The sequence below is a fragment of the Pseudorasbora parva genome, chromosome 21 (assembly GCF_024679245.1).
Source record: "Pseudorasbora parva isolate DD20220531a chromosome 21, ASM2467924v1, whole genome shotgun sequence".
NCBI lineage: Eukaryota > Metazoa > Chordata > Actinopteri > Cypriniformes > Gobionidae > Pseudorasbora > Pseudorasbora parva.
The window spans coordinates 38,447,146-38,473,604 of NC_090192.1; the positions used below are offsets into that span (position 1 = coordinate 38,447,146).

The following is a 26,459-nucleotide window of genomic DNA, read 5'->3' on the forward strand; positions in this document are numbered from 1 at the left end:
AAGGCGAAAGGGGATCAAACACAGTATTAGTATGGTGTTCCTAATAATCCTTTAGGTGAGAGTATGAGTGTATGTATGAATGCACGTATGTACGTGTAAACACTTAATATTTCATATCAGCAATTCAACATGGTGTTGTTGTCTTTATCCAGTAACTAATGACACATTTTACCTGTAAAACCTACACTTGTCAGTGGTCAGTATATAGTCTGTAACGTAGGTGTAAAAGCCGTGCAGCAATTTATAAATGTGAGGCTTCCAGTTATTTCACCTGTGCAAAACAGTCCCTTATGCTGCTTTATTATTTACGATCATATTGCAAACGGGTATTTGTTATCATATTGTTTTATTATCATAATCATAAACAGACTTATTTGTTTACTTATTAAGACTTATTAAGCTTCCCAGACAGCATTTACATCTGTGCCAGATCCGTTTTCGAATCAGCAGATTCGCGCAGCAGTCACACTCACTATGCAGATCTGCACCAACTTTGCGCCAGACCTGTCTGTAGATTGAACTATGGCAGTCCGTCCGGCGGGCGCGGCGCCGATCCGGGGCAGCTGCGCAGACCATACGCGCCACAGCTGAATTGAGTCCGTTCGGCGGGTTGGGTGCCGAACCGGGGCAGCTGCGCAGACCATACGCGCCACAGCTGAATTGAGTCCGTCCGGCGGGTGTGGGCCGGACCCCAGCAAGAGCGTTCACGTTAAGTTTTTGTTCGTTTGGTTATTTTTTTGGGGAATCAAAAGTGGTACTCAGGCTCCCTTTAGTGGTACGCAGAGGAATCACTAATTTAAAGTCCCCTTTAACCCAGCGGGCACCTTGACGTCAATTTGACGTCAAATATTAGTCAAGACTTGACCAATATTCTGTATGCACCATTTTAAATTCAGTTTGGAAATTAATTTTTTCCAGTGTTAACTGGGTGAAAATCGGAAGTTAATCCCACACTTAAATTGGTTTTATGTATATGTAGGACAAAATTTTTGACGTTTAATTTACATCAAATCAACGTCATGTTTTAGACATCAAATTGACCTCAATATTTAGTAATTATTTCATTTAAGTTTATAACATTTTTCATGACTAAGGCCTTAAAATGCATCCATTTGGCACAGTTTCCTTCCGAGCCGTTTTGGATTTGTAAAATATTTGACATTAATCAATTTTTTTTAAATAGCTGCGTTTGCAAAAACAAAAACAAAAACATCCTAAATAATAAGTGCCATTATCACGTGGGGTGGCATTTTGCAGTAAAATGTAATGTGTTAATTATAGATGTGTCTGTAAATGCTGCGTGACTTGAAGTGTTTTGGTTTTAATGTGCGTGCGCATTGAACAGTCGAGAAGATTTCAAACACTGAAGCGTCGCAGAGTTGCCATGGATACGATGCAGCAGCAACCGACAAACTACAAAACTCCCTCTGTTGTTTTTCCCCCACTGCTTTCAGGTGAGTTTATTTTCTCTAAAGTTACACAAACAATACACACAGCTTTTCCTAACACTTTTCTTACGTGTAATTGACACTCTTCTGTTGAATATTTACTTTATAGAAATGTAATGTTATTAATTGTCTTCGAGAAAGTTCGTTAGCATCCCAACTGTTTTCAGAGCAGGTAAGTTAAGTTAACGTTAACAGTTAACGTAACTTAAGCTCTTATTAATAAAATGTGTTCTTTTAATAACATATTTATGGGTAGATTAGAGCCGAGGTGTTGAACTTGACAGTTTTGTAAAGGTTTTGCTGGAAATTGAATAGGTCATTAGGGCTTATTCATTTAATGTTAGTTAAATGTGTGCGCTGTTAATCGATGAATGCGAAAAATGCGAATGTGAAACTGGTTAAAATATATATACAAATGTTCTGTGATTTCAGGAGGGACAAAGTAACCACTATAACATTACAGCAATTATCCCAAGATTACAACATTTCTGGAGGAAGCTGCTGACAGAGAAGTAGGAAACACAGGTGAGCTGATAAAGTTATAATCTCTGATCAAGTAAAAAATAATGTTTTACCAATATTTTCCACCTATAATATCACCATACATCTATCTTCTTTTTATTTTCTCAAATTATTGGTTTTATTTATTTTGTTTTAGAAGGCTTTGACATCCAAACGTAAGTGACACTGTATGAACAATATTAAAGGTGCACTATGTAGTATTTATATATGTGTTATATATTTTGTTCAGTTGAGTTCTTACAATATCCCAAATGTTTCCAACTATTTGTAAATTGTGAGAAAATTGCTATTTTAACCAAGGACCCGTGGCGTTTCAGCATAGCGTTTGAGGGAGTCACCTGTCAATTGCGTCATATCTGTGCCTCGGCAGAAGCGCTTTACTCTTAGCAGTGTGAACAAGTGAATGCATAGAGTAACGTAATAACATAATTTTAAAACACACTCAAATGTATCTAATATGATAAACAGAGGCGCATACTCATGACCGGAAAAGCGGAAATGGTGCACAGAACAGTGTTCCATCCCGTCATGATAAAAGTCCCGGCGCTCACGAGGCGTGTGTTGTTCATCTCATTAACAATCGCTCCAGCAACCTTGCTAAGCTCCACAACACTTGGACCTGCTCTGCTTCCTACTACATTAATGTTAATAATCACATTCATGAATGAGTCCTATCCCGATTCTTTTCCACCGGCTGTGAGATGAAGACTATATGGCCCAAGGTTCTGCTCTTAAACTTGGCATCATCAAACTACGCCTTTGTTTTTTGCTTTGCATTACATCATGTATAACCTTGTGCACACAGAAAGTATAACACTAGCTTTAAAGAGGTTAAATTACTTTGTGAATTGCTATGTTACTACAAATGATGGTTGATGAAAGTCTTATTTATGCTCTACTTTAAATGATGTGAAACAAGTAATACAAAATATGCTCCATCTTCATTCAGGTTCTGTACAGCAGTCAGGCCCAGCATCTTCAGAGGCTGATATAAAACATCTCATGAAGAACCATCTTCGAGCTGCTCCCAACAGAAATGAGGGAATGGGACGCCAAAATGGTCAGACAGCAATTGATCTGTGTTCAGATTCAGATTAGGAAATTGTTCAGAAATTGTATTTAATGTGTGTATTGTGTCTGACCTCAGCGTATTTCCCTATTGTACACCACAGTGATAAATATATATTGTGTGTGTGTGTGTGTGTGTGTGTGTATGCTTGTTTTTGTGAAATATGAGGACATTACCCATGTCCTCACTTTTCAAAAGGCTTATAAATCATACAGAATGAGTTTTTATAAGAAAGTAAAATGCAGAATGTTTCCTGTGATGGTTAGGTTTAGGGGCAGGGGCAGTGTAAGGGGATAGAAAATACGGTTTGTATGATATGAAAACTATTACGCCTATGGAATTTTTTTTTTTTTTTTAATGTTCTAATTTTTTACACTGTTTATTTAAAGGGATACTTCACTTTTTTCATATTAAACTATGTTATTCCCTTAACTAAAATGAGTTGATATATACCTCTTTCGTTCAACACGAATAGTTGAACGACCAAGTATGGTGACACAAAGAAAAGGAAAAGTGCCACATTTTATTTTTTGTCCTCATACTTGATCGTTCAACTATTGGTGTAACTGTATTTAAATAGGGGAAACTTCTACTTGATCTCTGTTTGGTACAATAGTGAATGAACTGGGCTTAGTGGGCTAAGCTAAATGCTATCAGATCGTCACCACGCGTCAGAGAGATTAAGAGCACACACTGAGACGAGAGAGGTATGTATCAACTCGTTTTAATTAAGGTAATAACAGTTTAATATGAAATAGCGGTGAAGTATCCCTTTAAATTTGAGTTATGTTGTTATATTTTCCACTATTATTTAGATTTTTTTATTATCAGTATTATTAATGTTCATATATGTATTATTATTTATGTTCCTATCTATTATTTATATTCCTACACTGTCAGAAAAAAAGGTACATTGCTGTCACTGGGGTGGTACCCTAAGTAGGGCTGTGGCAGTTTTTTGCTGTGCCAGTAAACATGCATGACCAAGGGGGTAATCTAGCGCTCGGAAAGCGTTCCACCCATAGGGGCGGCCATTGCTAACCAAGCCATCACCTGCTGTTAGCATCCCATTGACTCCCATTCATTTTTGAGTCACTTTGACAGTGAATAACTTTACATCTGAGGCGTTTAAAGACTCCATTTGTCCATTGTTTATTTATAAAGAAACACGACAATGCATAAAAGGCTACATTACCTTGTATCTTACATTATCGCCCGTAGAAGCTGTTTTTGTAAAAATCGATTGCGTCATAACCAACGCGACTCTGTGGCACAGTTGAGAAATTACCTTATAGACAGGAGGAGACGCTCAGAGACGGGAAGTTTGTGCCTCTAATTGACCTCATTTTCCGCTGTTGACGTCTATGGAATAGCTCTGTCCATTTCTTTTACTGTCTATGTGCATGACAACCGCACCACCGCGGTAGAGCGCCACCGCGGTGCCTGAGTAGCACCGGCTGTGGTCAGCTAAACAATTTTTTTTGTATGTGAATGCTGTTTTACGTGGATATTATGACATGAGTGAAGCACAACGCTTTATTTACTAAATAAATAATAGGTTCGCAATTAAATGTTACCTCGCAGCCAAGGAAACATAATGCTGAAGATTATACTTTAGATTTATACTTAGACTATACCAAAGAGATAATTAATTTACATCTCTTTAAGATTTGGGAAAATAAATATGAGATTCCATGTCCAGTAGAATAAAATAGAGTAAGCCTATTCGGGAAATCGGGTGACTAGATTGGAAAACTCAAAGCTTAAATTTGTCTCACTTCACAATGTTTACCTCTCCTGTTTGACATGAATGTTGTTTCCTTGGCTGCGAGGTAACATTTAATTGCGTACCTATTATTTATTTAGTAAATAAAGCGTTGTGCTTCACTCATGTCATAATATCCACGTAAAACAGCATTCACATTCAAAAAAAAATTTTTTTGGTTTGGCCGACCACAGCCACCACGTTACTAATACATGCTCTTAAAGTACCGATATGTACCTTTTTATGTTACTAATATAGGGGTGAGTAAGGTACAAAGATGTACCTTTTCACTTTTGTACCTTCGGGTACTGCCAATGACAGCACTGTACCTTTTTTTTTCTGAGAGTGTAGCTCTGGCAATATTGTATGATTTATGTCAATAAAGCAATTTTTTTATTTGAATTTACAAAATCCAGTATTGTATGAAATGTATGTATGTATGTATGTATGTATGTATGTATGTATGTATGTATGTATGTATGTATACTGATTAATAAAAGTATTATTATTAATTTTGTGTCATTATTTTGGTGGTCAAGAAAACATCAATGTGTGGATGTCAAATTGACGTTTAGTTTTTGACATCAATTTGATTTGCATTTTGCCCGATCGCACCCAACAAATGTGCTGTAAAATGTGTGCACATTAATATTGTGTTCAAAATAGGTTTTACTTGGTTTTGTATTTATTTATTATATATATTTTTTTGTCATTTGAATACTTAACATTAATCTTTTTTCTCTCACTTGATTATATATTGGTTGGCATTGTTTTGTGTTTTCTTTTTTTTCATCTGGATTCACGTAGATGGTTGTTGACCGTTGTTCATACTGTTCTCTTTTTGCCTTTTTAAAATAAAATAAAAATATTTTGAAATGTACAAATTGTGTGGGCCGTGTTTGTCTGATAGCTTAAATATGCATCACAGACCAGGGCCAGATGAGCCCCAGATGTAAAATATGAGTAGCGGATCTGGGCCAGATCCGCACCACACGTCATGGCTTTAATAACTGTACTGGGCCAGTTCTGGCCCAGATCTGTCTCTGATCCGTAATTCCAACCTGTTCCGGTATTGGGCCGTTGGAAAGGATGACCCCGGCCCAGGTCCGTTTAGCGGACCTGCGCCAAATGCTAATGAAGACCTGGCCCAAATCTGGCCCAAATACATTTTGCTGTCTGGGTTACTTCTGCAATGCTAAACAAGGTAAAGAGAGTGGGACATGAATTGAAAGTCTCACACATTCAAAGAAAATATCTTACTTCCGTGTTGCAAAACAAGATGAATAGGCTATAGTAATCACAAGGCAGCTGTCAAACAGTCTATGATGTGTGTGTGTGTGTGTGTGTGTGTGTGTGTGTGTGTGTGTGTGTGTGTGTGTGTGTGTGTGTGTGTGTGTGTGTGTGTGTGTGTGTGTGTGTGTGTGTGTGTGTGTGTGTGTGTGTGTGTTGCAATATTTGAAAAGCTCTGACAGTGGCAGGTGCTTTTTTTGCCGTTCTGATGAGAGCCAATCAGCTCACACCTCTCTCCGTATCGCCGTCATCTGGCACGCTGAAGTAACGCTCCGTTTGATTGACAGCTGCATCCAGGTTCACAGTTTACTGGTTTCAGTGAAAGAGCCAGAAATGCCAATTTAGACAGGAGTGACAAAAAGTTTCCATCTAAATGGAATAATTTTACCACAGGGAATTCTCCGCTCAGGGAGGGAAGGAGTCAACAGTGTTTTTTTCTTCTCCTAACAAGGCCTGAATGACAAACATATACGACAGTTATAGAGGCTGACAGAACGGCCGTGTGAGATGCTACACAAGGGAGAGGAGAGATGAACAGCTGAAGAGATGAAACTGCAAAGTTAACTTCAGATAAACACATTTACCATGGTAACCTGGGCGCTTCTTAAACAGTTTGAGGGAGATGCATACTCATTTATTAGGATTTTAAAATGATTAAAAAAAAACATTTGACAACAATAATAAGTTGAAATCAAAAACAATTTCCATATTGTATGGATCTCATCCATATTCTATAAGACGCTTCACAAAAGATGAAGTAGTTTACCGGTCATATTTTGTTGACAAATAAAACATCTCTCCTAGGGCTAGTGATTCTGTTCAAGTAAAATGAACTTACCTCAGTCAATCTCTTTTTTTCCTTTATTCATAATCAATAATGAAGCTCAAAACAATTCTCCATACGCCTGCAGGATTAGGAAATGGAAGAAACTAATTTCCACAAAAAAAAAGAAAAAAAAAAGATCCTCCATGTGTGAGAATTCCTGCCTCCATCTTTTTGTGAGGTCTGCGCTAATTGAATTCATCCCTATTTCTCGAAATAATACTTCAGCTTTTCAGGGCCTGGAGAAGGTTATACATTTTATATGCTCAGTGATCCAAATCATAAAGAAAACAATCTCTGGCGCTCTTCCCAGCCACATTGTGATCTCTCGCGCCCTTAAAGAAGTTCATCTTTAAATTCCCTAATTACTTTTTTTGTGAATAAACAAAACAGAATTCAGTCCATTAAGCAGCGAGGTGTTTGTGAAGCCTCGGGGGACCGTTCTCAGGAGAGCGTCAGAAATGCTTCTGAAAGAGATTTGAAAGTGAATTAATGGTAAATTTTATTTACAGATTACACACGGCTAGTTCTGTATTTGCACATTATCATAGTTGACAACAGTGTTGGGGAAAGATACTTTTAACTCTCTCCCTGTCAGTGCTTTTGAAAAAATATTACTAGCCAGCGCTAGCATTTTCACAGAAGTTTCATGAACCCACTTTTTTTTTTTTTTTTTTTTTTTTTTTTTTGTCGGAATATCTGAACTTGCAATATATCAAAAGAAATAACAGACCCTTATAGTTTATAAAATTTATAATTAATTTATAGAAGTTTATAAAATAATTATAAAAGTTGTATTCTAGCTTCATGGATTCTTTTTTATCAACACATGATTGTGGGTACGTAAACAACAACAAAAACATTTTAAGCAAAAATCAGGTTTTTGTCAAAGACCAAGCAATGATCAAACTCAGATGGAGTAGATCGAGTCCTTTAGCTTCACAGTCCTGTAGCTCATCCTGAGTCCACATTTTTAATGTGGATGTGGATGTGGAGTAATATGTGCTGTTTAATGTTGATGATTGTATATGATTACATTTGATATTGCTTGTTTCTGCTTCATCTTTGCCTGTGTTTTGAGCAGGAGATTGAGTATTCTTTCAGGAGGTGTAATGGCACTCCCTACCGTATAACAATGAAAACTCGGAAAGCCATACAATTTCATGCAAATATTGCATTACTCCATAAAAAAGTAACTAATTATGTTTATGCATCGTTACTTTTGTGTTACTTGTTCTCAGCGGGGCTGGGCTGGTCTCTTTTTAATAACAACTAATCAAAAATTCTATTTTTGGCAAATTCAAAGGCCCTTTCACACCAAAGTGAAATGAATAAGCCTCAGGCTGAAGGAACAGTAGAGGGCGCCCCTTAAAGAATAGGACACAGGAGAAGAAAGTTCTACACTCTTACTTAAAACCAAACCAAAAAAATTAACACAAATGTGATGTTTATCTGAAGTTATTTTTGCTTATTAGTACAATAGAATTGGATCATCAACGGTCAACAGCAAATTCGTTGTTTAATAAAGTGAAATGAGAAAAGCTACAATAAGCATTAATTGTCTGACTGCAGTCGGTGTTTGTCCGCGGTTTGTCTGACTGCAGTCGGTGTTTGTCTGCGGTTTGTCTGACTGCAGTCGGTGTTTGTCCGCGGTTTGTCTGACTGCAGTCGGTGTTTGTCTGCGGTTTGTCTGACTGCAGTCGGTGTTTGTCTGCGGTTTGTCTGACTGCAGTCTGTGTTTGTCTGTGGTTTGTCTGACTGCAGTCGGTGTTTGTCCGCTGTAGTAAAGTTCGATAATGGAAGGAAGGAAGAGGACACGGGGGTCGGCTGGACGGTTGATACTTTCTTTATTATAACTCAAAACTTGTAATAAACTTCAACAACACACACTGCGGTGTGGATTCTCATAGACACTCGATCACTTCCGGGTCGGCACTTCCGGCTTCCGGTATCTCAGTCTCTGTGCGTTCGTATCAACCGTCCGATCTCTCTCTCTCCTTGATCTCCGGTTCCACCGAGGTTTTATCCCCTCTCCGCGCTCATTACTAGAACAAGAGACAGGTGTTATTAATCTGCTTCCAACCCACTCACTTACCGCTTGTCCCGCGGCTCTCTCTCCCGCTGCAGACCTCGCTGAACCACGCCCCCCTTGCCACATACCCCCACCGCCCGACTCAGGCCGGGGAGCCGTCCGGCCTGCAGCCCCCCCCCCCCCCCCATTTCTGGAGAGGAAATCGGCCACAGCCATCTGAGCACCCGGCCTGTGGACCACCTGGAACTTAAAAGGCTGAAGAGCTAGATACCAACGGGTGATCCGCGCATTGGTATCCTTCATGCGGTGGAGCCATTGGAGAGGAGCGTGGTCCGAACAGAGGGTGAACTCCCGCCCCAGAAGGTAGTAGCGGAGGGTGAGAACGGCCCACCTGATGGCAAGGCACTCCTTTTCGATGGTGCTGTACTTAGCCTCTCTCTTCGAGAGCTTACGGCTAATGTACAGCACCGGCCGCTCTCCCCCCTCCACCTCCTGGGCCAGGACTGCGCCCAGCCCCCTGTCCGACGCGTCAGTCTGCAACAGAAAAGGGAGAGAAAAGTCAGGGGAGTGTAACAGCGGCCCGCCACATAGAGCAGCCTTCACCTGGGTAAAAGCCTGCTGGCACGGCTCCGTCCATTGGACCGTATCTGGTAGCCCCTTTTTAGTAAGGTCAGTCAGAGGGCTGGTGAGGTCCGAATAATTTGGTATAAACCGTCTATAATATCCCGCCAGCCCCAAGAACTGCCTTACCTCCTTTTTGGTCTTGGGTCTCGGACAGGTTGCAATTGCGGCGGTCTTATCAATTTGGGGACGCACCTGCCCATGACCCAAGTGGAAGCCCAGATACCTTACCTCCACCCGCCCAATTGCACACTTCTTCGGATTGGCCGTGAGCCCTGCTCCCCTCAGCGACCTCAGGACCGCCCTGACATGCTGCATATGCCGCTGCCAATCGTGACTGTAAATCACGATATCGTCCAGGTAGGCAGCAGCATATGCGGCATGGGGACGCAAAATCCGGTCCATGAGGCGCTGAAAGGTAGCGGGTGCCCCGAACAAGCCGAAGGGAAGCGTGACGAATTGGTGCAATCCAAACGGCGTGGTGAAAGCTGTCTTTTCTTTGGACAATGGAGACAAGGGGATCTGCCAATAGCCCTTCGTTAAGTCCAATGTCGAATAAAATCGAGCCGTGCCCAGCCGATCAAGCAACTCGTCAACCCGCGGCATTGGATACGCGTCGAATTTCGACACTGCGTTCACCTTGCGGTAGTCCACACAGAACCTGACCGAGCCGTCGGTTTTAGGGACCAAAACGATCGGGCTCGCCCAGTCACTGTTGGACTCCTCTATTACTCCCATATCGAGCATTGCCCCTAATTCTTCCTGAACTACCTTTTTCTTGTGTTCAGGTAAGCGATACGGCCGGCTGCGAACTACCACGCCCGGCTCGGTCTCGATATGGTGCTGAATTAAGTTGGTACGTCCCGGTAGGGGCGAAAACACGTCGGCGAACTCCGCCTGTAGTTTTGAGAGATCAGTGAGTTGGGACGGTGAGAGGTGATCTCCCCCAGGGGCCAGTGCGACCGATTGTGCTTTGATGCTCGCCTCTGGCCCGAGATCATCCTCTCCCCCGATCACCATCGCCAACAACACTGATTCCACCTCATTCCATTTCTTAAGGAGATTGAGGTGGTATATTTGACGTGCCCCGTTCCTATCGGACCGTATCACTTAATAATCGAGGTCTCCAACCTGTCGTGCGACCTCAAACGGCCCCTGCCACTTCGACATTAATTTAGAGCTCGATGTAGGGAGTAATACGAGCACTTTCTCTCCCGGTGTGAATTTGCGTAGTCTCGTACCCCTGTTATACGACCGGCTTTGGCGGTCCTGGGCTTGCAACAAATTCTCCCTAGATAGCCGCCCCAAGGTGTGGAGTTTTGTTCGCAAGTCCAGCACATATTGAATTTCGTTCTTGGCCAAAGAAGGTCCCTCCTCCCAAGTTTCTCGTAGGACATCCAGCACCCCCCGGGGCTGCCGTCCGTAGAGAAGCTCGAAGGGGGAAAACCCCGTGGAGGCTTGCGGGACCTCTCGCACAGCGAATAAGAGGGGTTCTAACCACCGATCCCAATTTTTGACGTCTTCCTGTACGAATTTACGGATCATGGATTTAAGAGTGCGATTAAATCGTTCGACCAAGCCGTCTGTTTGTGGGTGATAGACGCTTGTTCGAATGGATTTAATGCCCAATAATCCGTACAATTCGCTTAACGTGCGTGACATAAACGCCGTGCCTTGATCAGTGAGGATTTCCTTCGGAATCCCCACTCGGGAGATTAAACGAAACAGTGCGTCCGCAACACTCTTCGTAGAGATGTTGCGGAGAGCCACTGCTTCCGGATATCGTGTTGCGTAGTCCACGATAACTAGCGCAAAACGATGTCCGCGTGCGGATCGCTCTAATGGCCCGATGAGGTCCATCGCAATTCTTTCGAAGGGGACCTGCATTAATGGTAGGGGGCACAATGGTGCTTTTGGAGCGGCCAGTGGGTTTACCAACTGACATTCCGGACAAGACGCGCACCACCTGCGCACATTGTCATGAATGCCTGGCCAAAAAAATCGGGTCATTAAACGATTCAGTGTGGCCGCCTGTCCCAGGTGGCCCGCCATCAGGTTAGAGTGAGCCGCCTGGAAAAGCATTTCCCGGCGGCTCTTCGGTACTAACAACTGGGTTGTATCCACTTTTGTCTGAGCGTCTTGGGTCACTCGATACAACCTATCCTTAATTATGGCAAAATAAGGATACGTGACGGGCAAGGCGGGTTGGAGGGACTGACCGTCGATAGTGCGGACCTGTTGGAAAGCATGTTTTAGAGTCTCATCTTGGGACTGCTCCAGAGGGAAGTCATCGCGGTCCGAGAGAATCAGTCTCTCGACCCCGCTCGGTTCCTCTGAAGCGGTTCCCAAGGGCCCCGTATCAGTCTCGCCAACCTGCACTCGCACCGCCCCGTTCCTAGCCTTGTTCTCCCAAGCGGCATCCGCGCATAACGACCCCAATAACGCCGGAAAGGCGGGCCAATTTGTCCCCAGAATTAGCGGATGCCGGAGGTGGGGACTAACCGCCACCTCAACACTATGATTTTCTCCCCTAAACTGTATCGTGACTGGGACAACCGGATATTCCACCACATCCCCGTGCACACACCGCACCTTAACCATGCGGCTTGTATCCAATGCCCCCGGTTGCATCAGGCTTTGATGGATCGAGGTTTGGTTACAGCCTGAATCCACCAAGGCCTGATATGTACCCCCCTTGATACTCACAGGAATTTGGTACTCTCCTGCTTGATCAGGGGTGGTCCGCCGGATCATTGTCCCGATGTCCATCATCGGTCCACAAAATGGTCCGGGTCGCCGCACCGCCAGCAGGCCAGCCCAGGCCTGCCCGCCGCCCCTGCGGCGGGGAGTGGGTTGGAAAATGAGCGCGGAGGGGGGGTGGAACCGGAACCGTTATCCCCGCCCGACCCCAGCAGCCCCGCCCCCCTGGGCGGGGCCCTCGAACTCCCGTATTGCCCTGGGCCCATTCCACCCCGGCCTCTGGGGGGAATACGAGGGGGCCCTGGAGGGCGGGACCTAGGGAGAGGGACAGGGCGAGAAGGAGAGACAGAGGGGGGAGAGAGAGAGGGAGAGGTTAGTAGGGGCTCGCCGACCCCCGGGCACGCCACCAGATGGTCCTCCGCCAGGTTGATGGCCGTCGTCAGCGACGTGGGCCGGTGGCACTGGACCCACTCGGCGGTCTTCTTGGGGAGCCGAGCGATAAACTGCTCCAGTACCACCAGATCGACGATGTGGTCCACGTCGCTTCCACCGGACAATAGCCATTTGCGGCACGCGTCCCGGAGCTGTTGGGCCATCGCGAAGGGCCGACCGGCCTCACCCCACTCCAGCGAGCGGAACCGCTGTCGATGCTGCTCGGGGGTCCGGCCGACCCGCTGGATGATGGCCCTCTTTAGGTCTTCATAATCCAGGAGGTTCGCCACCGGCAGTTGTTGGGCGGCCGCCTGGGCTTCTCCCGTGAGCAGTGGTATGAGGCGCACCGGCCACTGTGCCCGGGGCCACCCGCAGGCCTCCGCTGCCTTCTGAAAGAGTTCGATGAAGGCCTCGGGATCGTCCTGTGGCCCCATCTTATGTAGGGGCACGTGGACCGGTGCGCTGGCGAGCCCGGCGGCTTCGGTGCGAACCTCCCGGTCTATCCAGCTCCGGAACCTCTCGCGGTCCTCTTGCTGGCCGCGGACGATGGCCTCGAAGCGGCTCTCCTGGTCCGCCCGCAGGTCCAGCATGGACTGATGTTGTTCCTGGTGGAGGGCCGCGAGAGAGGTGATGATGTCCGCAAACGGCGTGGCGGAGGGTGTTGGTGTTGTCATGGCGGCGGCGCGGTCCTACTTCCTTCCCGGGTTTCGGCACCACTGTAGTAAAGTTCGATAATGGAAGGAAGGAAGAGGACACGGGGGTCGGCTGGACGGTTGATACTTTCTTTATTATAACTCAAAACTTGTAATAAACTTCAACAACACACACTGCGGTGTGGATTCTCATAGACACTCGATCACTTCCGGGTCGGCACTTCCGGCTTCCGGTATCTCAGTCTCTGTGCGTTCGTATCAACCGTCCGATCTCTCTCTCTCCTTGATCTCCGGTTCCACCGAGGTTTTATCCCCTCTCCGCGCTCATTACTAGAACAAGAGACAGGTGTTATTAATCTGCTTCCAACCCACTCACTTACCGCTTGTCCCGCGGCTCTCTCTCCCGCTGCAGACCTCGCTGAACCACGCCCCCCTTGCCACATCCGCGGTTTGTTTGACTGCAGTCGGTGTTTGTCTGCGGTTTGTCTGACTGCAGTCGGTGTTTGTCTACGGTTTGTCTGACTGCAGACGGTGTTTGTCTGCGGTTTGTCTGACTGCAGTCGGTGTTTGTCCCCAATTTGTCTGACTGCAGTCGGTGTTTGTCTGCGGTTTGTCTGACTGCAGTCGGTGTTTGTCCGCGGTTTGTCTGACTGCAGTCGGTGTTTGTCTGCGGTTTGTCTGACTGCAGTCGGTGTTTGTCTGCGGTTTGTCTGACTGTAGTCGGTGTTTGTCTGCGGTTTGTCTGACTGCAGTCGGTGTTTGTCCGCGGTTTGTCTGACTGCAGTCGGTGTTTGTCTGCGGTTTGTCTGACTGCAGTCTGTGTTTGTCTGTGGTTTGTCTGACTGCAGTCGGTGTTTGTCTGTGGTTTGTCTGGCTGCAGTCGGTGTTTGTCTGCGGTTTGTCTGACTGCAGTCGGTGTTTGTCCGCGGTTTGTCTGACTGCAGTCGGTGTTTGTCCACGGTTTGTCTGACTGCAGTCGGTGTTTGTCTGCGGTTTGTCTGACTGCAGTCGGTGTTTGTCCACGGTTTGTCTGACTGCAGTCGGTGTTTGTCTGCGGTTTGTCTGACTGCAGTCGGTGTTTGTCCACGGTTTGTCTGACTGCAGTCGGTGTTTGTCTGCGGTTTGTCTGACTGCAGTCGGTGTTTGTCCACGGTTTGTCTGACTGCAGTCGGTGTTTGTCCACGGTTTGTCTGACTGCAGTCGGTGTTTGTCTGCGGTTTGTCTGACTGCAGTCGGTGTTTGTCCACGGTTTGTCTGACTGCAGTCGGTGTTTGTCCACGGTTTGTCTGACTGCAGTCGGTGTTTGTCTGCGGTTTGTCTGACTGCAGTCGGTGTTTGTCTGAGGTTTGTCTGACTGCAGTCGGTGTTTGTCTGTGGTTTGTCTGACTGCAGTCAGTGTTTGTCCGCGGTTTGTCTGACTGCAGTCAGTGTTTGTCTGCGGTTTGTCTGGCTGCAGTCAGTGTTTGTCTGCGGTTTGTCTGGCTGCAGTCAGTGTTTGTCTGTGGTTTGTCTGACTGCAGTCGGGGTTTGTCTGCGGTTTCTCTATGGTGGCAGAAGCGTTTGGTAAGGCCAGAGAGTAAATAGTGTTGCTTTAATTCGGAAGCTCATGTTTGATATCAGAGTCTTCCTGTGTGTCTCACACTGTAAGTTATTTCAGTTCTCTACAGATGAGAAGGACAATGAAACCAGAGAGACGGAGCAGATTTGATCAGAATGTATTTACAGTACAGAAATGACATTTCACACAAAATTATTTTAAAAATTATTATTTCACAAAATAACATAAATAATGAACAAAACAAACATGTCAGTAGTTTTATAGTTTATGCATACAACAGTTTTTTCTTTGCTCTGCATAGGATTTGTACATATATTGAAAATGTTTTTTTTTCTATAATACTGTTTGTACAATGCGACAGCAGACTGTAAATAAAACAAATACACAACAAAAAGTCTTTGGCAAAAGTACATTCTCTCAACTGTAACGTAGTAGATGAAAACGAAACTAAAACTGGAATGTACAGTACATGATTATGAAAAATGTTCTGCTGAATTGCACTTGTTGTAAAGCATTGAGCAAATGGTCTTTTTTTTTTTTTGCGTTACTGAAACAGCTTGACGATCCCAAAATGTTTTTGAGTTCTGAAAAGTAAATCATAAAGCCGATAACCAGTGACCAACCCATCTGTTGATTAATTGAACAGCTGCTGACTATTCTGTAAACACATTTGGAGGTTTAAGTGCTTCATCTGATCAGTAGTACGTCTGTTTGTTCTCAGAATCTTACTGAGCATCCAACCTGACTGAAGAAGAGTAAGTTCACTGTTTAAAAAGAGCACAACCCATAGTGCAAAAAATAACACTGAGGGGTGAATTCACGAAACCACTTCTGTGTCTGTATTTCAGCTGGAAACCCTGTCAGACCTCCTCAACAGCCGGAGCTAAATGAGCTGAACGACTGCGAGTCAGCCGTAAATCCATCATACCAGTGGTCGCAATTCAACTCCCTCCAGAGAATTTGATCTATGATAAACACATAAAAATGCATAATGAATGAAAAGAATCCATGCATACTGTAGAGTCCTTGTCATTATAAAAACGACATACAAAAATGCATCTTCGAATATTTCCACTTCTAATCAGATCTGGTCTCAGTAGTTCCAGGACTGACAGCAGGTCAGTTTTCTCCGTTTGATGAAGTACTGTCTCGTCGTTTCTTCCTTCATGTTCGGATCTGATTGTTTCTCACAGAAGTTTGCTAGCAGTCTGCCTGCTTTGATTTCCATGCTGAGTTTGAGTACATACGGTATGGAGTAATAGTTTGTGTGTGTTGAGTTGTTCAGTCCATCTGCTGCCGTGCGATGGGAAGTGTTTCCTTCTCAGAGATTCTCCAGGTGTGTTCTTCATGTTGAAGGTATTCACAAATAAAGTGTGTGACATTTTTTACATTCGGATAGACAATGGGAAGTATATTATCAGCACACTGTCAGCATCTGAAATGGAAATGCTTTTACATATGAACATGACTTTACATTTGTAATGTCACATTTTTCATTTCAGTGTCTATTGTTATGTTTCATGTCATGTCATGTCATGTCATGTCATGCTGTGTGTTATGGTGTTGTTTTGTGTTATGTTATGTAATGTCATGTTATGCTATTTCTTATGGTTTTATGTGTTATGTTATGTCCTTTTATGTCAAACTATGCTATGCATTGTGTTATGATGTTATGTATTATGTGTTATGTTATGTTATGTTATATGTTATGTTATGTTATGTTATGTTATGTTATGTTATGTTATGTTATGTTATGTTATGTTATGTTATGGTGTTATGTTGTGTTGTTATGTCAAGTTATGTTAAGTTGTGTTATGTCATGTCATGTCATGTCATGTCATGTCTTCATTACATAACATGTCATGTTATGCTACTAGTTATATCATGTAATGTGTCGTGTCATGTCATGTTATGCTACATGTTATGTCGTGTTATGTGTTATGCTACGAGTTATGTTGTGTCGTTATGTCATGTTATGCTACATGTTGTGTTATGTTGTAATGTTATGCTATGTGTTATATCATGTAATGTGTCGTGTCATATGTTATGCTACATGTTATGTCGTGTTATGTGTTATGCTACGAGTTGTGTCGTTATGTCATGTTATGCTATGTTGTCATGTTATGCTACGTGATATATCATGTAATGTGTCGTTATGTCATGTTATGCTATGTTGTCATGTTATGCTACGTGATATATCATGTAATGTGTCATGTCATGTTATGCTACGTGCTATGTAATGTGATGTGTTATGCTACGTGTTATGTCGTGTTATGTCGTGTTATGTTATGTCATGTTATGTGTTATGCTATGTGCTGTCATGTGATGTGTTATGCTACGAGTTATGTTGTGTCGTTATGTCATGTTATGCTACATGTTGTGTTATGTTGTCATGTTATGTTTTCATGTCATCTTATGCTACATGTTGTGTTATGTTATCAAACAGCTTATGCTGTGCTATGTCATCTTATGCTACATGTTGTTATGTCATGTTATGTTACGTGTTATGTTAATAGCACATGTCATGTGTTATGTGTTGTTTTATCTTGTTATATTGTAATATGTCATACTGTTCATTTCAGTGTCTATCCAAATGAACGAAAATAACCACTTTATGTGGGAATACCGATGAATATGAGGACAGAATATAAAAGTTTTACAAAAGCAGAGGTTAATTCCATTGTACGTTTCAGAAACCATATTTACCCTCAGTCTGTGAGATATACATTTATTGTTCATGTTTATTAGTTTTCCCTCATCTCGTGTGGAAGCCCGCTGAGGCTTGTGTGAATGGCTGAAGTGTCGTTCCTGATTGGTCTGTTCTTCATCATGTGACCGCGTGAAACCACTCTGTCCAATCAGCTGCACTGCTCACACTGGCAGAATATGAAGTCCGAGTCCATGGGTGTGCCGCCTAATTTGGTTTCCGTGGTAACTAGTGGCGGTCATAGGCAGTGGCAGCAGTTGGTGGGGCGGAGCCTCTGGATGCACTATAATAATAGGGGGAACCTGAAAGTTAATAAGAAAGGAATGTACCATTTCAATACACCATCAAAATGACTGCATAATTGCTTTAAGCATCGAACAGTATTGATTTCATGTAGGCCAGTCCTTTTATGATTTTATAACATTTTTAATTTCCTTCATTGTTTGCACTAACTTGCAACTTTATCTTATTTTTCCATATAACATAAACTATAGCATGATCCATGAATTATAACCCAATCAAACTGAATTGATTATGACAAACTGTCATCAACACACAAAGTGCTGTTTTTATGTATAGCGTTGTTAACACAAATATATTCCATGTGTTTTTTAGCTACTATTTGGAAGCTTTCAACATATTTATCTAATGCTCTAAAACATTCACAGCAAATAGTTACTGCACTGACATTAATTACACAATGATTATTGGTGAATATTCACTGCATAATACTACAAAAAAAATCACAAATGAGAAAAGCTGTGGCAGATTCAGTCGATTTAGACCGGAAAATCAATATGATCCAGCTGGGACTCTTAACTAATTTCTAATAAACAAATAACCAGGAATCCAGTTCATTACTACAATTATAGATCAATGTATATGGGATCTCCTGTCAACAGATTAGCTCCAAAAAATATCTGTGTATATTATTTATCACTGTTGTGTGTTATGTTATGTTATGTTATGTTATGTTATGTTATGTTATGTTATGTTATGTTATGTTATGTTATGTTATGTTATGTTATGTTATGTTATGTTATGTTATGTTATGTTATGCTGTGTGTTGTTTGAGATGTGATGTGATGTGTTGTATATCATGCCATGTTATGTTGTTACATTATGTGTTATGTCATGTTATGTCATGTCATGTTGTGTCATGTTATGCCATTTTATGTGCTATGTCATGTTATACTTCGTGTTATGTTGTTATGCGTTATGTTGACATCATTTTATGTTGTGCTGTGTTATGTTATGTTATGCTACGTGTTATGATGTTATGTTATGTCATGTCATGTCACTTGTTAGGCTATTATGTGTTATGTTATGTTGTGTTGTGTGTTATGTTATGTGTTGTGCTATGTCATTTTATGTGCTATGCTATGTTATGATACATGTTATGTTGTGTCGTGTTATGTTATGCTATGTGTTATGTTGTTACGTTACGTTGTCATATCATGTTATGGTATGTGTTATGTCATGTCTTTTGTTATGCTATGTTATATCATGCTGTATGTTATGTGTTATGTTATGTTATATCATGTTATGTTATGTTATGTTACATCATGTTATTTCATGTTATGTTGTTGTGTTATGTTATTATACGTGTTATGTTATGTTATGCATTAAGCTTTGTTATATGTTATGAGCTGTTATATCATGTCATGTTATGTTATGTCATATATTCTGTCATGTTATGGTATATGTCATGCCATGTTGTGTTATGTCATGTTATGTCTTGCCATGTGTTATGTGTTATGTTATGCTTCATGTTATGATATATCATCTGTCGTGTATGAGGCGTTATATGTTATGTTGTTATATGCCATGTGCTGTGATGTGACAGTGCAGTCTGATCTTTTGACAGTATCTATGTTCACGGTGGTAGGTTGTTGTCAGAGACAGATGTTTGGTGACTCACTCAGTATTGCTGGGTTGCTGAATCTCCAGGCTTCATTGTAGGTCGTGTACTGTGGATGGCTGTAGGGATTCCCTGAAAATTCGCTCCCTGAAACGGAAACATGCAGGCATTTTCAAGTAATTCGCCTTTTGCTGTTGCTTTGGGAGTTTATAATGAAACCTTACACTTGTTCAGAAAATGTCAAATTATATTCTCACTCACATCGTAATGTCTTAAACCCCATTGTGTCCAGATGAATGAGTGCACTATGCCCCTTTTTTCCTTCCCAATGTTTCTTATTCTACTGTGGAATTTGAGCAGGAAGAAAGGCACAGCCTTTGTGTTGGTCCAACATTGTTTTCTCTTGTTTATGGGATAATAAAGAGGTGTTTTTATATGCGGAGCATGGAGAGCTGTCAGTAAATCTCTCTCTGAAGCAGCAGGTGTAATGGACACGTCTGCCGAGAGCTGCTGCTGCTAAAAATAATGCAAGATCGAACCACATTTTACGAATTAGTTGGAGCTCAGTGATCACAAAACGCCTTTCGTCTGGAAGTCTGTTGGACCAGTTAATTCTTTAGTCAATTGAGGTTTGATGGTCAATAGTGAAAGGCTTCCTGCGTTCACACACCAGTGAAATGCTGCTTCTATGAACGTCTGCAGGCTGTTGTAAACACTACAGGACTTCATTTATTGCTATTGGTGTCTGGGCAGTTCATAAATGTAAGCCGCGCTGATATTTTACTATTTGAGCTTTCATCAAATGTAGGTTTAAAAGTTAAAAGACTATTGTATTCCAGTTTAATGAAAGTTTGGGGTCGGTATGAATTTTTTTATAGTGTTTTGTAGAAGTCTATTTTGCTCACCAAGGCTGCATTCATTTGGTCGACAACATTTTTGCTTTAAATAACTTTTCATATGTAAATATATATTAAAATATAATTTATTAATGTGATCAAAGCTGCATTTTCAGCATCATTACTCCAGTGTTAGTGTCACATGATCCGAATACAAAGATTCGCTGCTCAAGAAACATTTATGATTATTATCATCAGTGTTGAAAACGATGAAAGTTTGTTTACGTCACATAATAAAAAATAAATAAATAAGGAAACTGCAACTTTTTATCTCACAATTCTGACTTACTTTCTCATAATTGTGAGTTCACTTCCCGCAATTCTGACTTTTTACTCAAAATAAAAAGTAGCAATTATCTTTTAAAATGTTTTATTCCGTGGCGGAAACAAGCTTCCACAGAAAACAGTTGATATATTTGATGAATAGAAGATTAAAAATTCAAATAAAAATCCTTTGTAACATTATAAATGTCTTTACTGTCTCTTTTTATAAATGTTACGCTAAATAAAAGTATTAATCACTTTAAAATAAAATCTTACCCTTACAAATCAAAAATATATAGCAGTATATTGGAAAATATCATGTAATATATTAGGCAATGTTTTCACAAAAATGGGATTTAATATTTATATTTTGCAATATTTTGCAATATATTGAAAGCGGCAATCATTTGTATATTTTGCAATATATTAAATAAATATATTGTATAATACCATCAATATATTATTTAATGTATTTACAATATATTATAATATATTTGAAGTAATATATTGGTAAATATATTTTCCTTTTGTAAGGGTAATTAAAAATTTGAAAGGTAGTGTATTTGTTCGAGTATCTCATGGCACAAAGGCAGCTTTTACAAAGGTGAATCATAATGATGTTACTTCTATTTTTAATGTATTTGAAGGTAATATAAACTCAAATTATTTTTTTTAATGTGCATGTAAAAAAAATGTCTTTAGCAGTTGTGGGGACATCAAAAAGTTCTCAATTTCATTTTTGTCAATTGCAAACACTTTTTTAAAAATCTGCTGATACTCACCAGGAACCATTCCAGCCAGTGTGGACGTCGGGTAGCTGCCCTGTCCGGTGGGCGGGACGTGAGGTGGATATCCAGGTAAGGTTGTGTTGGCCATATCCCGACCTGCACACACAAACACAACAACACTCACTAACTGTTCCATCAATCAATCAATCAATCAACTTTATTTATATAGCGCTTTTACAATGACGATTGTTTCAAAGCAGCTTCACAGTGTCAAACAGGACAATACTGCAACAAAATTGGATTCGGCTGTACAGTCGTACTGGAGAAAACAGTGATGTTATCAGCTCATCAGTTCATCATATAGCGACAATGTTAGCAGATCAGTGTTATACTTTATAGAATTAAATAAGACCCAATTAATTAATTTTATCTGTATATATAGTTGAATAACTTAGATCATAATTTTAGTGTCCCCAACTGAGCAAGCCAAGCCACAGTGGAAGGTTCCATCCATGAACAAGCGGACACTCGACTGATTGCGAATGCATTTTGAACTTGCTGAATTTAAACATTCAAATAGAACGGAATCCGGTTTTTGCTCACACAACTACATTTGCTGAAAAGAAAAACATTGCATCAAAGGAGTTATTCTTGTCCTTTCCAGGTCAGAACAGAGAACAGATGTAAACCGACCGGCCCATACCGGCCTCCACTAAACAGTCAACGTCTCTTCTTAGCACCACGAAGCTCCACATTCAGAGCAGTAATTGGGACTGACGCTTGGCTGTCCTACCCAACGACGCAGAGCCGGAGCCAGCCGAGCGCTGAAGCCTGTCACCCCTCACAGACTAATGTTTTTGTTCAAGTAAGGAGGGTTTACTGGGGACGCCGGGGGAAACTTGGCCATCGGTCCAAATCTAATGAGCAGGACAGGGTCCATCAGAGCTCAGCGAGTGTAATCCTGAGCGGACCAGACCGGCTGACAATGACCAGGAGAAACATGCTGGCTAAAAATGCACTTGAGATTGAACAAAAGCGGTATTTTTTTATTAACGTGCAACTATAAAATGAATATTGTTACACCAGAATCTGAAATTCATGCTACTTCAGCTACAAACCATTAAAGGGTTACTTCAGCGATTAGCATGTGGCTTTGTATCAGTAGAAACCCTGGAGTATATTCAAATTATCGTCCCCCCCCCCATATCCCCCTGAGACAAGAGATCTATGCATTTACCTCAGCTCTCCTCACGAGAGCTCATTCAGCTCGTTCATCACGATGAATGTAATCTGACTCCCGCAGCGTTTGTGCTGTGACACTCGCTCAGCGACTCAATCACATTATATTGAACAGACACGTTCAGTTTTTAATTGTAGTGTCTGTTCTCTAACTGGACTGATTTTATGAAAATAAACGCGTGAGCAAATGAGCCTGTAATCCAGTAGCGGTGGCTTTGGGAGTGGCCTCACAGGGCAGCAAAGCATTCTGGGAATTGTAGTCTTTTATCCCCATGAGACAAAAATACATTTTCTGTATTTTCTCAGTCTAGAAAGCACCAAATTAAAAAATCATTTCACATTTCTACTACATTAATGACCCAGTTTAAATTCAGATTAATCTTCCCAGTGCTGAAGTACCCCTTTAAATCAACGTAAAATGACTGCAGTTAGGCTGATTAACTAGGTTGGCTGGATTATTATTATTAATCTATTATTTCTTGGGTGTTGTTGACTTGGTGAAATGAAGGGTGTGTTGAATGATGTGTGTTTGTTTCAGTTCCAGAGATTTCCGATTGAAAACTTGTGAAATATGTCAAGAATGCAGCGTAAGTCTTCTTATACGTTTTCTCTTTAATGGCAGAGAATCTGTTTGAGGAAAATCTTGCTGGACAAAAATGTGTTAAACTGTCCACATAGTGTATTTATGTATTGTTATGGCCAAAAGAATACAGATTAAAGTGCCTGTTATGCTATTTTTGTTTTGGAAGTTTCCCACCATAGGTTTACATGCATCCAAGGTGAAGAAACACTTCAATGTCCTCATAATATACAGCATTAATGCAGCATCAGCTCTTTTCTCACAGTGTCTGAAATGGTCGGCCTTTCTAAACCCCTCCTTTCTGAGAGCCTGCTCTGATTGGTCAGATGGCTCCATCTGTTGCGATTGGTCTACTCTGCTCTGATTGGTCAGATGATCCAGTCTGTTGTGATCATAGACAGTAAAAGAAATGGACAGAGCGTTCCCATTGACTTCAGCGGCGGAAAATGAGGCCCATCAGAGGCGCTCACTTCCTGATGGCTGAGTGAACTGCGCAGGCTCAGACTGAGCTTGAGGACGTAGATGTGACGTGAGCCTCCTGTCTGACAGCTGTGAGTCTTCTAGTAGTTGTGGAAAGTGAAAGCTGAATCACGTTGTTTAAATATTTTCTCCCGTTGCTTTTGGCTCACTATCGGCTTCTCCTCATTCTTCCCCCCTGACTTTATCAGACTTTATGTCTCCACGTCCCCCCGACTGTCTCATAGACAGTAAAAGATTGCCTGCGAGCGTCTCCTCAGGTCTATACGATAATTTCTCAACTGTGCGACAGAGTCGCGTTGGTTATGACGCAATCATTAGCCTATTTTTACAAAAACAGCTTCTGCGGGGCGATAGTGTGAGATACAAGGTAATGGAGCCTTTTATTCATTGTCGTGTTTCTTTAGAAATAAACAATGGACAAATGGAGTCTTTAAACGTCTCAGATGTAAAGTTATTCACTGTCAAAGTGACTCAAAAATGAATGGGAGTCAATGGGATGCTAACAGCAGGTGATGGCTTGGTTAGCAATGGCCGCCCCTATGGGTGGAACGCTTTCCGAGTGCTAGATTACAGCTTTTCTCAATTGCTAAAACACTATTTCTGAAACCTTGCTCCATTTTCTGAAACCATTAAACACAAAACCTCCTCTTCAAGCTCTATTCACAAAACCTCTGACTTCTCTTGCAAAATGAAACTTTCGCCTCAAAACAGTTTTACCTGTGTTCAAAATCAAACACTGCTCTCAAATCATAAACAAAGTGATCAAAATGATAAACACTATCAAGCAATCAGTAAACAATACAGCAAAAAGTAGAAAAAACATTGTTCAAAACATAGTTCTCAGGCAGAAGTAAATTTTTCATCTCAAAATAAATTTCATATTTTTGTCATTGTCTTGTGATGAATGAAAACATGTTTCATCATAGTAGCTCAAAATTGGTCAGAAATTATTGCTACTCTGCTTTGCTTTGCAATTTTTTGTTCTTCCTCTTGCTTGTAGCCCTATTTTTCCCAACTCATTCTCATGAAATGCATATTCATCCCAAATTGTATTTATTGTGCGATTTATACAGCACAATTAGTTTTTATGTGCATATGATTTGCATTGTCACCCCATTGGGTAGGTTGAGTTGTTTGGAGTACGTGCACACGTATCATATGCACACGAAAACTTTGTAACATATGCACATCAAAAATCATTTTGGCATATAAATCGCACGATAAATACAATTTGTGCTATAGATATGCATTTTTATTAGATCAGGCTGATTTTTACAGTACTGTACTCTGCATCTCACAAACTTGTCCTTTGTTTCTGTGATACTGTAATACTTGCTCTTTGTTGATATGAACCTGCAACCAGTCAAAATCTATTGAGCAGTCAGTACTGTCAACAAATGGAAAGCATCATGTTCAGGCCAATACGATTTGTTCATTGTACAGTATACAGCCTACAATGCACTGTACTTGTATTGGTTGTGTCTCATAATTTGAAACAGATTAAATCAGTTTTGAGTGGTTGTGTTCAATCAATGACATTGTGTTTTCAATTTGTATTTGATTGTTGCCACTTGTGTTAACCCGTATGGATGACATGTGCAATAGAGAGCTGAATGTGTCTTGACAATGAGAATGTGTTTAGAGTTTAGCTGAAAAGTCTAAGTGAGATCTACAAATTGTGTTTTACCATGTGAATTGGTTTAAGGTATTGACAACAGACTGCACAATTAGCTAAACGAGTTCAGGCAACTGAGAACTTTGTTCAGCCGATGGGTTTTAGTGTTTTAACAATTGAGAAAAACTGTAATCCCTTCATTGTGATTGGTTTACAGAGTGTGTCGGAAACTCCCGATAGCATTTCTGAATTTCAGTTCTTCACCAGCACTTGATACACAGTGATAGAAATGTTAAGAACGGTGTCAGTTTTACTGTATTAATCTCATCTTTGGCAATGCATCAAAGTGTATTTACTTTAGCAGCAGGCCAAGCCAAACTCTTCCAGACTCCGCTACAACTACAGTGATTGAGGGCGGGGCAAAGGAGCAGCCAATGAGCAGCCAATGAGTAGCCAATGAGCAGCCAATGAGTAGCCAATGAGCAGCCAATGAGTAGCCAATGTTTGCCAGCAGCCGATGAAGACCACAGGCTGGCATAATGCAAATGTATTACAAACCTACATAGGTTCAGCAGGAAGTGAGAGTGGAATTACTGATGACTTGTTTCAGGCAGTTTAGAATCGATTTTTTTCTTCCATGGAGACAAAAATGTATCTGCACTTTGATTTTGAAACTTTGCAGAAAATGTTAACATTCACAAACAGCTCTGTTACACACTACATGAAAGGCAATATCCCAAAAAGAGCACTTTTGTAAAAGAAAGCCATGCTTCAATGCATTGGGCACGCATTCACATGTTAGTTTGCATAGTTGAGTATGGCTTAAGAATTGCTGCAAAATTGCAAAGCTACACTTGAGCTTTTTACCCAACCTCAATAATCTGTCAACATACAAGAAAAACACAACGATTAATGCATTTTCTTAACCGCTATGCTGAAAATCAGGGTGACCTTAGTATTATTATCTGAAGAAGTGGAAAGGGTTGAGTGCAAACACTTGCTTCAACACAGCCGTATTAAATTGGCCACGACAGGGACACCTTAATGTTCCAACAACGAGGCTACGGGAAACATTTGACCTCTATTTTCTGCATTCAGGATGCAGCAATTTATCACCAGCCAAAAAACACAGCACCCTAATTAATTACAACTAAGCAAAGGATGTTTGGAGAGCCA

The 26,459-nt window shown here is 41.5% G+C and overlaps 1 protein-coding gene and 1 long non-coding RNA gene across 3 annotated transcripts in view; one reads left to right on the forward strand and one right to left on the reverse strand.

The window, feature by feature from the left end:
• The first annotated feature begins 1,335 nt into the window (after positions 1 to 1,335).
• On the forward strand, positions 1,336 to 3,158 carry LOC137056239 (uncharacterized). Its single transcript, XR_010900250.1, has 3 exons — positions 1,336 to 1,620; positions 1,881 to 1,973; positions 2,920 to 3,158. It is a non-coding gene; the product is annotated as an uncharacterized lncRNA (long non-coding RNA).
• A 12,014-nt stretch (positions 3,159 to 15,172) lies between these two features.
• The window catches only part of pax2b (paired box 2b), a 48,940-nt gene continuing 37,653 nt past the window's right edge, over positions 15,173 to 26,459 (reverse strand). The window contains exons 8-10 of one of the 2 annotated variants that reach the window (XM_067429637.1): positions 21,424 to 21,525; positions 19,542 to 19,628; positions 15,173 to 17,903 (exon numbers count right to left, since the gene is read on the reverse strand). In XM_067429637.1, the coding sequence (XP_067285738.1) occupies positions 17,785 to 17,903; positions 19,542 to 19,628; positions 21,424 to 21,525 (308 nt within the window). In that variant the 3' untranslated portion in view covers positions 15,173 to 17,784. Of the gene's footprint in view, positions 17,923 to 19,541; positions 19,629 to 21,423; positions 21,526 to 26,459 lie in introns of both variants that reach the window. The other variant, XM_067429638.1, reaches the window with a different exon arrangement.